This window comes from Pteropus vampyrus, unplaced genomic scaffold, assembly GCF_000151845.1.
Source record: "Pteropus vampyrus isolate Shadow unplaced genomic scaffold, Pvam_2.0 Scaffold54, whole genome shotgun sequence".
Lineage (NCBI taxonomy): Eukaryota > Metazoa > Chordata > Mammalia > Chiroptera > Pteropodidae > Pteropus > Pteropus vampyrus.
The window spans coordinates 7,933,967-7,947,706 of record NW_011888835.1 but is presented as its reverse complement, the minus strand read 5'-3'; the positions used below and the strand labels follow the sequence as shown (position 1 = coordinate 7,947,706).

Here is a 13,740-nt window from a genome sequence, read left to right as displayed (position 1 = left end):
CTTATTTCTAAAATCCCATTTACTAAAAGGTTAAGTAAAAGATACAAGGGAAAATCCAGAATAAAAAACAGCCCCTTTTTCTTTTCATTCACCCAGCTTAAAACAAAACAAGACAAAACTAGGTTCCAATGTCCTGGCATCTGTGTGCCAAATTGGGGTTCTCCTCTGCAGATTTTCAGTAATTAAGGAAACATATGGTCCACTCCTGGGTCCTTTGATAAGCAGAATTCTGCCATTTAAGCGTGATGTTCAAAACAATGATCTTACGAGACAGGTACGGACGAGACTTTTGAAATGAAATAAAAGTTTAAAAAATGCCACTAGAATTATAGCAGTGCTTTTGAAAGCTTTTGCAGAGAACATATCGAATAACATTTATGGAAATAATGATTCTGATTTCCAGATGTGAAAAAAAAAATGGTTGCAAATAATGTGAAATTTATGGCGTGTTGTTGGTAAAGTATAAGATATCTGATCTATTTTAAAACCTTTTTCTTCTTTGACCAAAACTCAGAACATATTATAAGCCTCTTATATTTTCCTCATTAGCTATGGATTACAGCCACCAAGCAAGGGGTGAAAGCTGGGACATTCTTCTGGTCTGTGTAAGTAACCTTCATTTTGTCAATGTTTGTAGAATTATAGTTATGATTCGATTTATGAAACATTAATTCAATTTTATTTCATTTTAGTTAAATGTAAAAGTCTTTGAACTTCTGAATATTTTCTTATTCGGAATCACCTTCCAGTTTTTTTTTAGAGGTCCTCTCTCTGTCCCTCCTTCTACCACCTTCCCCTACCCTCTCTTCCTCTTTCATCTCTTTTTTTCCATCTTTCCTTAATAGAATGTAATGAAGATTTTTTCTTTTCTTTGTCTAGTCATTCTTTAAGTTTCTCTGTCTCTGTTTATAGATTTGTTTGTTTGTTTGTTTTTCATAACTTGCCACCCAGGGAATGTTAGTTTCTCTTAGACGATTTATTAGTGGTTTCCATGATCATTTTTCTATAAATATTTGATAACGTGCTATATTTGTTTCAGTTCACTTTAAAAATTTAGTGTAGTCTCATTTAGTATAGTCGCCTAGAGATTGGCTATTGCAGATGGGAGACAAGAGGAAGCCTCTGTTTCACCCTACTGAACTTCAAGATTTCCCTAATTAAAATAATGGGACCACTACTCTTCCCCACAGAGGCGATGGGGAGATTAGTAATTAATGTTCATAAAATAGTAGAAATGTACCAAATAAAAGTGTCAACATGTTGATTATTTTGAAGGCTCCTTAGTACGGAAAGGAATCTGTTTCTACTTTCACGGGGATTTTGTTCCCACTGAGATGTTCTTTCCATCTTTTTTTTTTTTTTTTAAACCACCTAAAGCTATTTCCATGTTTGCCTCGTATTCCTTAACAAAAATCTGACTATTCTGTAATAGTAGTGTGCTGACAGCAATCACAGGTTTAAATTAATCCAGAATGGTACTGTCTATATTCTCCAAATTCAGGAATGAAAGTAGCTTTTTCAGATTTGGAGAGCTAAGTTGAAATTGGGTTTGGTGATTTAAAGCTAAGCTAGAGTATCTCTTTAAAAATCTTTTTTCCTTTTTTAAAAAAAGATTTTCTGAGTGGAGAAATAAGTGTGGATATGCTAGACATGACGCTGCTTCTCGTAAATGGCATGATGATTTACCAGTTTAATCTTATGCATTATGTTTTTTTAACCCTTGACCGTCACAGATGCTTATAGGGTGATTTCTTTTGCTCCACAACGTTATTTGCCTGGCAAAATGGAGCAGAGCCAACAACACAATTAATACTTAATCCCCACCCTCCCCACTCCCCTCAAACTGCTGCAAAGTTTCATTGAAAAGGCCCAGTGTTCTGGTTCTGAATGGCAATTTTTTCCACCCATTTCAAATCACTTATAAGAAGGTGGCTTTTGTGTGCTCCAAAGATGTCTATAGTTTTGCTTTGCTTTTCAGACTATTCTTCTCGTATCTCTATATCTTGGAAGTGATTTGGGTTCATTTTTTTCTTTTTAAAAAATCTTTTTATAACTTAAAAAAAAAAAACATGGTCATATTTCCAGTTATTTAATGGAATATATGTCAAGGAAATTTATACATGGTACATTCTGAAATTTTTTAAATTTAAAACCAGATTCAAATCATAGACTTAGAAGGCCATCTTTTTACCCTGGTGCTGTACTACAATGGAGAATTATTCTTGTTTTTTTTTTAAATGATAGTGTTTCATTTCAAAATCATCCTCAGCTGATGCTCCATTATATTCTTTTGTGTCAATTCATATCCAAGGGCAGTAATTTCCTTTATATATGAGTGTTTAGATTGATTCTAACCACAGTTCTGCCACTTAATAGATTGCTGACCTTGGACAACTGATTTACTCTCTCAATAAATTGCTGGCCTCATCTTTGAATAGGAATGGTAGTATCTTCATCATAGGGTGTTGGGAAGATAGAATGAGTTAATTCATTTAAAGTGCTTTGTAGAATACTTAGTATTCTACGTAGAGAACAACGAATAAATGGTTTCCATTTTTCATTCACATTATTTCTTTCGACATTGACTAGACCATGGCTATATATGTCTTAAGGTAATTTGTTCTCCCTTATCGTTAAATACCTCACCTAGTCCTTTATTTTCTATTCCTCCTTTCTTTTCCTTCTTTTTCTGACCATGTCTAATATACTAGCTCTCATGACAAATTCTTTATCAATCAATCTGTGATGGTAAAGGCAAAAATATGAACCCTGCTTCCCTTTCTGTTTGGACATACATTCTTTGTCAGATTTGTTTGTGCCGACTCTGAATTGTATTTTAAACACTGACGGGTCATGGCCATGTCTTTTTGGTCTGCGGTTATTCCATAAAGATTATCTAGAACTACTAGGAAATTTAGAGATCACTTTGTTCAGTACCTCATTTTCGAGATTGGAACACCAAGGCTTAGAGGGGTAAAGTGTGCCCAGGACCACACTTATGATGGATACTCATATTTCTAAAGTTCTCATCTTATCATCTTACCACATACACACTCAGCCCCTGCCCAGAAAATGATAATCACAGGCTTATCATTCCAAGCAGAGAATGGTGACTCCTCTGTAATAGTCTTTTTGTAGGAGTATCTTGTATCTTTATTCATATTCACACAGATGCCTTGAACATAATAAGCTTTTAAAATATTTCATGAATGATCGTATCATCTCTTTGGACCTGTGAATTCAGTACCTTATGATGAAAGCTAACATTTTTCTAAACTCTTTCTCTCTGCCAGATACTATTCTAAGTGCTTTGCATATACTACTTCTTTTAATTCTTACAACAACCTTGTGAGATAGGAATTATTATTATCATCATTTTATAGAGGCACAGAAAGGTTAGACAACTTGGCAAAGTCTCACCAACACATGTGGAGTCAGGATTCAAACCCAGGTATTCTGGCCTCTGAGCTGTGATTTTTATTTCTTGCCCCCTGCTGATCAAGCACACTGTCCAATGAAGGCATTCAAGGGTGAACTTTCTGAGCTTGACACAAACTAATAGCTTGTATTTTTCCATTAGCATCAAGTGAGTTCATCAGAGTCCATTTGTGTGACTTAACACCAATTACATAAAATAAAGCAACTTGCAGGTGCAGTAAGATAAAATGAAAAGGCAACAGCATTTGCTTTCTTTTTTAAGTTAGGAAAGAATTCAAAATATGTAATTATTTTGTTCAGATACAGGGGATTTCTAAGGCTGAAGAATTAAATACCTTAAGTGATTAACCTGGCTTCGATATCCCAATTTCTAATTCAATTATAGGATATAATACACAGAGTCACATTTATTCAATAGCATTGGGATTTGTTTAAATTAGGACTCGTTTTATGGTAAACATGATTTTTTCTGGGCTGGTAGGATAGTTTTAGACAGAAAGGGAGCCAGAGGAACAACAAATCTATCTATCAGAAGGCTGGAGTTGGTGGGGGTGGGGATGAGGGGAGGCCGCTTGATTAGAACTCTTGCCAACTCTGGCCTTCTAACGTGGCCCTGAAATTTTATCTTTCTCCTTGCTCTCCCTTGCTCACATCCACCAAGAGTAAAAGCGTAAATGGCTCCACCAACATCCCATGGTAAATTTTCAATAGAGTTTATTTTTCAGAGCAGTTTCAAGCTCACAGAAAAATTGAGCAGTAAGTAAAGAGATTTCCTATATACCCTTTCCCTCAACACATGCACAGCGCGCCCCGCCCCGCCCCATTATGAACATACTCTACCAGAGTGAGACATTGGTTACAATCGATGAACCTATATTGATGCATCATTATTGCCCAGAGACCACAGTTTTTACTAGGATTCACTCTTGGCCACAATCATCTTTACTAACCATAAGTAAACTTGGGCTTTAGTTTGAATTCATCATAAATATGCTGTAATGGCTAGTCTTGGATGAGGGAGCAGCAGAAAAGCCTATTGTTCTCCTTGTTAAGAAAGAATAAGCAAATCTCCCTATAGATAAAGATATCACTCAGCTTGTGAGCATCTTAACGTAACTCAGCCCAGGATATGGTGCTATCACGTTAGTCGAGAACTCTTAAAGCGAGTGCCAGCTTTAATGTAATTATATTTTCAACAGAAGAATGAGACTTAAACACAAAAGTCACTGTGGATGAAGATTATACCCTTTCTGTCAGTCTCATAATTATATAGACCCATTCCTGATAGATTTTTATAGAGCTAGAAAAGATTTCAAGAATACCTTTCTAAACCTGTTATTTATAGAGTAGGAACTTAAAGTTTCAGATTAAATTATGTTTCTAAAGGCATATAGCTATTTAGAGACAGAATGATAACTAATTCTGATCACTAATAAAAATAAGGTGTTTTTTTTTCTTTTAGCGCTTACTATGTGCTAGGCTCTGTACATGCCCTTTGCTTGTTTGTTCTTATTTTATTCTTACAACCAAGTAGTACAGTGTGCTTGGCTATTATCTTTATTTTATTGATGAATATACTGAGGCTGAGAGAGGTCAAAGAGATCTAAAGTTCAAGAGAGATCACACCACCTGCAAGAGGCGGATTGGGATGTAAATCTTGGGCCGTAACTAATAGCTTTACCCATTAAATTACAACTATTCTGAGCCTGGGGTCCTTTCTGCCTGATCAGCAAAGCGGGTTCCTCATTTGACTGTGAATCAGAGTTTCCAGTCTTGTCCTCTGTGGCAGAGGTTGAGCAATGTACTGTGTTGCAAATGGAAATGGAAGTTTAAACACTGATTCAAAAGAGGCCCTTGTACAACATGAAGTGAAAACAGATGGTGGTAAATAGGGAGCACTTGGCCTGGGTGCAAGAGCAAATGCTCATCTGGCTGGCGTTTGTGGAAAGGCAACCTCCCATCATTCTTTGCTTGTTATGACCCTACAAAACTCCCATCATGCTTTGCTTGCTTTGACCCTATAAAACTCCCATCATGCTTTGCTTCTTATTACCCTCCAGGGTCATCCCTCACGAGCGGAGAATATTAACCATACTGCAGTGGCTTACCCTGCCAGACAACGAAAGGTATTTGTTTCCATCTTCCTTTTACTCTTCTTTCTTCAATATATTTTCAACTTGGGTTAGAATTTGATGAAAAACTAGATAGACTAAAATAGAAGCACAGCCAAAGTTTGGTATTGTTAAGTTTCGAGGTTCTTAGCCTTAAGCATTAGTTTCCTAAGACAGATAAAATGGACGTAGGGGACCATTTAATTACGTGGATTACTATGGCTGTTAATCCTGGCCAATACAGTGAGTTTAAGGGAGTTCCTGGCTTTGATAAATGAACCAATAGCATCCCAAGGATCAGGGAAGCATTAAGACTGATTTTTCACTTTAACAGAGTTGTTCTTTCAGGCTGCAGATTGCATGGCCCGTGCGAATTATTACTGGGCTCTATTATCTTGGGGATCAAAGACCTGAGTGTGTGTTCAGATTGTTTTGTGACTTTTGATTCCTGAATGTGGTACCAGGGAGTTACCACAGTGGGGGTGGTGGATGCGGAAGCAATAGAGAAAACAAAACCAAAACCAGAATGAGATGTTTTCCATGGTAAGACTAATAGTGGTTGGGAGATTAATTAACTTGATTTGAGAGATTTTTTTTTTTTTTTTTTTTAATGTGTGGGGATAGTTGATATTCTTTGTTGCATGTGGTTTGAGGGAGATTCTGAACTTTCAATTTTCCTGCAGGCCTTCGGTCTATGCCTTCTATTCTGAGCAACCTGATTTCTCTGGACACAAATATGGCCCTTTTGGCCCTGAGGTTAGTAGCTTATCATCTGCCTGAGGAGAACCTGTGTCCCTGGGCCACCTGATCTACTGACCTTATTTCACGATTTGTACAAAGTCTCTTGGAGTGTACGTATCTGCAAGGTTTATAGTCAAAGAATTATAAGACTAAAAAAGTTTTAAAAAATCTTTAACACACTTATTTCTCTTATAGGAATTTTATTTCAGATTGATTTGATATTTAAACATATCCTAAACTTGGTATTCGTGGGAGAGGTATAGTCCAGCCCTGCAGGCATCAGTCAAAAGGCGAAGTATCGGGAAAGGTTGGCATTTGCCATCACTGGGATAGGAATCTAAAGGAATCTGGAGATCAAACCTGCAATGGAAAACAATGCAACCGAGTCTCAGCTCCCTTAAAATGAGTATGCCTTTCAGACAGGGTAGGTCAGCTAAGTAGCTCTAATAGCCTTAGCAGGTCCATTTGGCACATGATAATGGCAATGGGTGTTTTTTTATTTGATAAATTTTGAATAGGTATATACTTGTGAAACCATGACCACAGTCAAGAGTGTGAACATATCCATCACTCCAAAAGTGAAACGAATTCTTTCTTAACTAAGAGAAGTACACTGTGGAATGAATCTGTTCAGCAGAGCAGCATGAAACTCTTTATCAAACACTAAGGAGTCTTACTAGAAGACAATCCGTTTGTAAGGTAGTGTTCAGGACGACTTCAGATTCAGAAGGGGAGAGGGATGATAATGTTTTATTATGTTCCTCTTTTATCTAGAGATGAAAATCTCCCCAGCATTTCAGCATAATTTAAAAATACTACGGGAATTTGCAAATTTAAACCTTTTAATATTTTAAATATTTTCCACTGTTCTTCCTTGTAAGGGTAGTGAAGTCTACATCAACATAATAAAACTTGATTCTTGACGAGGAATAATTTCAAAAACTCTTTATTAATGGAAATTACTTTCAATTCCCAAGTAGGCCATGACAACACTGTTAGCTATAATTAAGTTCATTGTGTTCAGCATAAGGATGAGTAGGAAAAACAGATATTATATAGATAATACTTTTTGATTTAAGTATTTTTGAGCAAAATGCAGCATGTTTAAACAAAGGCAGTAAATACCAAGGAGCTGTAAGTATTTCTGAAGGCTTTAACATTAATCCAGTGGTGATTTTTTTTAAGCACTGGAAACTAATGGCTGTTTAAAACCATTCTTAGTTTGCCTTAAATCACTGAAGCCATATAAGTCTGATGCTCTTTTTCCTATTCCTTTGATGTTTAACCAGTGTTGCATGATTATGAAACACGAATGATAAAATGAGATAAACATCTGCATGCATGAAACACAAATCTTATTCTTGCCAGAGCAAGCGTGGCCGTTTTATCTTTAGGATGACTTTCTTTGAGATTAAAGCGAACAAAAAGAACCACATTTTATTAAAATTAAAAAACAAAACAAAACAAAACAAAAACAAAAAACAAACCAAAATAAAAAAAACCTCTAAGCAGTTCCATGTGCTCTATTTAAAGGTCCAACTTTGTATGGGTAATAATATCCCCTAAAAGACCCTGTGGCATAGGCGAAATAGAGGTTTTTTTTTTTTGTTTTTTTTGTTTTTTTTTTTTGGCAACTTGGTGTAACCATTCTCTTAAAAGCAGGAGGCTGACACTTAAAAGAGGTTTGAGGCAGCTCAAGTTGCTTGGCTGGTAAGTGAACTTAGAGATAGGGCTTCAGAACTTTTGACTCTCAGACCAGAGTTCTTCCCATGGAACCGTTTAACCCTTCTTCAGTCCAGGAGATAAGCAAAGTAGTCAGTTAATAACTATGTTCATAGCGTGCAGAGCATTTTTCTTATGTCAAAAGTTGGCTTTTTACCATACATGTGAGATTCGGTGCTCATAATCCTCATTTCCTTAAAAATTGTATGGCTCAGCAGTAAATGTTCTCTATCAATAAGCACTTCTGGATTTCTAATATGTGTAGTTCAGTCATATTTACTTACTTGAAAGTGTATGTGTGTTTTAATCAAGAAATAAACTATTGCAGTTGACATTCAATATTATATTAGTTTCGGGTGTACAGCATAGTTGTTAGACATTTATATAATGTTGAATATCGCTGTAATCAAAAAATTTAAAAAATAAAAAAAACTATGTTAACACATAAAAAAGAAATAAACTAAAAAGTTTTTTTTTAAGTACTGACTATGACAAAGTATAATATGCTTTAATTTGCTGTCATGATGGTTCTATGCTCAGGTTTGCTCATAAATGTATAATACAAACAGAGATTTTGTTTTATAGTATCAATGAATTAAGTATTGGGAGTATTCATGCTATATTCTTTTTAGTATTAATACTTCTTGTAACTGGTGTATTGTCACATAGCTACTAGGTAAAACACTCTTCATTAGATATCTTGGAATTTGTCTTCAGTTATGATAACCTGGTAACCTGGTCACTTTCTTCTCTTAATACGAGTGATATTTTCAGATTTTGACTATTTCACATTGGTTCTAGGAAACTTATTTGTACTGAAGTAGAATCAAAATAGTTTATACTTTTAAAAAATGAACGCAAAGCAAGCCAGCAAAACCTCTCTTCTGTTGTAGACTAAATGGTTTATATACCTACATATCCATCATATACACATTTATCATGCATGTAAAGATTATACTAGCTGAAATATTATTTTTAAAATCAGTATCATGCGATCTTTCCCATCCAATGAGAAAATATCTTGTGTTTGATGTTTAATTGCAATGATTCCATCTAGCAAAATGTGTGTTGGAACACAGTTGAAGTTTGTACTTTCTGACCTTAATATTTGAGTATACTCTTTTTTTTTCAGGATGACTCTCAAAGGCTGTTTAATTAGATGATTAAACATTGGGCTAATAGTTTCAAGAAGTGGTGTATTGCTCCTGGTTTCATAGTGTAATGGTGAATGTTCAGAAATATGCTTGCTTTTGATTGTTGGCGCAATCTTTTTCTCTTTGACCTTCTATGCTTTCCCTGTGACCCCTCGTTCGGCTGCTCTTCCGGGCCTAGAGGCAGAGCTTTGGCTGGCTAGTTACTACCTTCAGATGGCAAAATATCCTTCTGAAAAGCAGGGAAATTTGCCCCTCTACCTCCCATCCTCTTAACCTCAGGCTAAATCTTCTAAAGTCAGGCTAAAGTATGGCTGGTCAGTAAAAATAGCTTCCGTCTACCTCTAACATTCAAAGAAGGGAATACATGCAATATAATCACTGGATGAAAACTCATTTTGACTAAATCCTATGTCTCCCGCTGCTCCTCTAACCCTCTGCAATCGGAAGGGCCCGCCTTCAGTCTTGGGAATGTCGAGGTCTCTTGCAAATGGCTGGGTGTCTGACGGGCAGACCTGAGCACTAGCTGAATATATTTGGTGACCATGAGATGGGAAACCCTCTTTTTCCTTTTTGCTGCTCTTCTCATGGAGAATTGCCTAAAACTAGAAGCATCTGAAAAAATCCAACCCAACCAGAGTCTGTGGGGCTGTGTCTTTCAATCGCTCTGTCGGAGAGAGAGGATGAGATCGAAATCGAAGTGCCTTTGCAGCTGCTTGCTCTGGCAACAGTGAAACCGCATGGCCTCCTTTGTGGATACACTAACATTGTCCCTCCTCCTGCCCCTTCCTGCATCTGAATGATTCTCTGGACAGTCCCATCGAGAGAAATCAGCTAGGTAGACCACAGTGCTTGCTGCTTTAATTCACCTTTGCACATTAGCAAATCAGGGGCCTGGTTTTCTCCAGCATTTAGGAAATCCCAAAAGGTTATCTTCCTTACTCAGTTTATGTGTCAGACTTTATTGCTCTCTAGATTTTCAAAGCAAGATGCATAGCACTGCCACTCTCCTCTCGAAATGGGGTTCTGATAGAAAAAGTAGACTCATTCTTGATATACACACTAAAATGAACAGATCTTGATGACTTTTTACATTTTACCTAATTTTACAAAAGAATTTTAAGAAAGACAGTTCTATTTATGGTAATCTCATGGCTTACAGTTTCTCTGTACTGGAAACCTAAATTATCTGTGATAAGTTCCCTCTCCTGCTGAAAGTCCTGCTTCATAGAAATATATTCTTGACCAAGGAGGATTGCATATTATTTTATTCCATCCTTGGCTTAAAAACTTTTCCTGATCCTTGCCAATAAAGGTGACAGTTGCTTTGATATAGTTGATGGGGTGAACAGATAACTCAGATTCTGAATTGAAACCACCTCCATAAATCCCACTGTCACCTTGAAATGACCAAGCGGCTAATATTTTATTTAGTTTTCAACTACTACTTTATAAATGAAGAGCTTTTCATAACCAAGGACCAGTCTCTGTAATGTAAAACTTATGAAACGGAGAACTCTATGTCACCTTCAGGTGCATCCATGTGTATCAGTAGGTCCTCAGCCCAAAGAAACCTACAAGACTAGATTCTCTTACATTATATTCTTGTTCTCAGTGAAGAAGCTGACAGCGGCACCGAGATCAATTTAGGGGGCTTCTCTCTCTAGAGATCCCCCCGAATGATCCCTCATACCAACTTTTTTCTCAAGGAGCCTTAGTTTTTCTAACTAAGACTCTGCTGAACCCAGTTGGCAAAGTGTGAGCTTTATTATCTGACCCAGAGGGACAGACGACCTCTGAGTCCAGACATCTCTATCCGCCAGTACAGGAGAGTAGTTATGGCTCACCTCTTACTCCGGCTAAGAGACCTAAGAGGAAGGTTATCCCTAAGAGGAGACAGGAAAGACCAGTTGCTCCTCCAAAGAAAAGAAGAAGAAAATTACATAGGATGGATCATTATGCCGTGGAAACTCGTCAGGACAAAGTAAGTTTATCTATTGTTCCAAAGCTTTGTGGCGGGCAGATCTGAGTTGGTTTCCTTCGGTGCCTTGGTTTGAAAATCAGCTGAATTAAGTTTCAGAAAAACTCTGGTGCATTGTCTTTGGCTTTAAGTCCAGAAGAATCTGATACTTCAGAGGTTAACACTGATGTGAAGACCTCCTGAACTTTCAGCAAGACAGGAAAAAAGAGCCTTTTACTTTCTTTAGATTTAGTTGCCCTAAAACTAGTATTTATTTAGACTTGAGTGAATGTTGAGAAGGCTATCAGCTTTGCTTACACTGTTTGCAGAATTTGTTACACTGGTTTGTTGCCTTGGTTCTTGAGAACAACCCAGCTAGGGAGCTGGGGGCAATCCTCAAAGATAACGAAGGTTAGTGCTCAATAGAAAATTCTCTTAGATTCATGGTCTCTACCTTCAGAACTCAGGAAAGGTCTTAGGTTATAGACGGGGAATAGCTGAGACAGAGAACAAGAGGAAACAACGGATAGATAGAGTTGTGTGTGTTTGCATGTAGAGATAATGAGTACTGCCTAGTCTTTTCATTATATTCAGAACAGACTATACGTTGTTAATTTTCTCAAAACCTTCTGAGACCTTCAAGCATGATCTTATTTAGGATTGTCTGAAGTAATCATGAAAAGGCAGGTTCAGGATTTTACCCACGTTGTCTTGTTTAGTAAAGGAGAATAAGTCATTGTCAATGATTTAATATATGTTGTGTATTTGGTTTTTCTGTGTGTAGGTGAAGGTCTTAGAGGAGAGCACGGTTTTCTCAGAAGCAAGTACCACTCGGTCCCCCATCTGTTAGTCCCTTCAGGTTATGCTGCGTGTATCATTCTGAAACTTTCACTTGTGGCTTTCTCCTTGGGATAGAATTTGAAATACTGATTCCTGTCCCGAAGAAAAACAAGTTTACAACCCACTTTACTGAAGACATGATGTGAGGAAAGGTCTTGAGTCATCTGAGAAGATAATGGAAGATCATATTATGTGTCTGAATGAAAATTGATAGGAAGATCTCTTTTATTCTTATCTCAGTCATGTTGGGTGTTATGAGTGTATTGTAGCTAAACTGCAAAATTCATCTAAAGTACCGTCGAGTCTTTGTGTGATGAGATGTTTCCTGACAATCTTTTCAGTGCACAGAGATGAGGGTGAGAGAGGAAGAGAGTATGTGGGAGCTGTTAGAAATTTCTATTTAAAGCAAGAAAATGAGAGGTGAATTATGTTTTGAGGTTCTGGAAATGTTCTTCAGAGAACCGAGTTTTCGCTTTTTATTAGGCTAAATAAGGAATCTTCTAGAACAAGCTCAGTGGTTCACATCTGTTTATTAGGACTCTTGTAGATTTTTATTTACTCAATATCTGCTTGAAAGGGACTAAACTGAGAAGCAGCAACTTGTTTTTCAGAAGAGGTTCTTCTGTTAAGACTGTTCTCAGAAATTGACAGTTATTGTGAACATTGGGTGAACTGCACTGTGTTGTTGATGTGCTGACTTAGCATCTGGTGAAGGTTACTGTTTAACCTCAGAACTGCTTTGGATTCACTCAGCCTCCATCTTCTTGCCATGGTTCAAAGTCTAATTTGACTTCACCTAGGGAACGAGAGACTTAAATGATCCATCTGACTTTCTGCTCACTTTCAGAATTCTTAGATTTGAAGAACATTGTTACATTTTAGAAAAACCGTTCCATCTCTAAAAAAAAAAAAAGAATTGCCCTTAATATTTCTGATATTTTAATAATCAAAGTATCACAGAAGGGATTGGACGAGGAGAGGTTTTATGCTCCTAAAAGAATACAGATAAAAGTGCTTAGACCATATTCCCATTGAGAAGGGCAGGGACATCTCCCTAGACAAAGCTCTGCCTCTGGGCCTGAAGTTTTCTTTCCAGAATGTTCTAGGAGTAGAAGATCTATGAGAAACCAAATTGGGAAAAAAAAAAAATCTGCAGGGACTGATTTGCTCCTTTTTCCAGATGACAAATCCTCTGAGGGAAATTGACAAAACAGTGGGGCAATTAATGGATGGACTGAAGCAACTGAAGCTGCATCGCTGTGTAAATGTCATCTTTGTCGGAGACCATGGTAAAGCTTTGTTTCTTCTTTGCTAATAGGAGAGATTCATGGATCATGTTTCTGAGGGTGTTGAGAAAAGGAACCCTGCCCCTCAGAATCCCAGGTCGCGTTCTTTCTTTACCTCCTTTTCCCTTTCTTTGGGATAGAGAAAGAAATCGAGCCATAACTCAAAACTATGAGAGGATCTGAGGTGACCCTGAGTTCATTTTGATCAAAACCAAGGACTTCCTGTATCTTCCTTTTTTTTTTTTTTTTTTTTTACAGAAAAAGCCTTTCTACAAAGATCTGTCCCTTATTAAAGTTTTGCAGACTATTCATTTGTGATATTAATAGCTTCCTCTGTGAATGTGACATATCAGATAATATTACCCAATCCCTGATAGCTGCATTCCCAAAAGGAGCCCACAGAGTTTATGTGGCTAAAAATAAATATTATATGTGATAAAGAGACAGAGACATAGGATTCTTGTCTCTGGCATACAAGTAAAATTATTTCC

At 37.0% G+C, this 13,740-nt stretch overlaps 1 protein-coding gene across 1 annotated transcript in view; it reads left to right on the top strand.

Moving 5' to 3' along the window:
- The window catches only part of ENPP2 (ectonucleotide pyrophosphatase/phosphodiesterase 2), a 73,208-nt gene that overhangs the window by 25,505 nt on the left and 33,963 nt on the right, over positions 1 to 13,740 (top strand). The window contains 5 exon segments of the mRNA XM_023530777.1: positions 550 to 605; positions 5,499 to 5,564; positions 6,233 to 6,305; positions 10,992 to 11,147; positions 13,144 to 13,252. Of these exon segments, the coding sequence (XP_023386545.1) occupies positions 550 to 605; positions 5,499 to 5,564; positions 6,233 to 6,305; positions 10,992 to 11,147; positions 13,144 to 13,252 (460 nt within the window).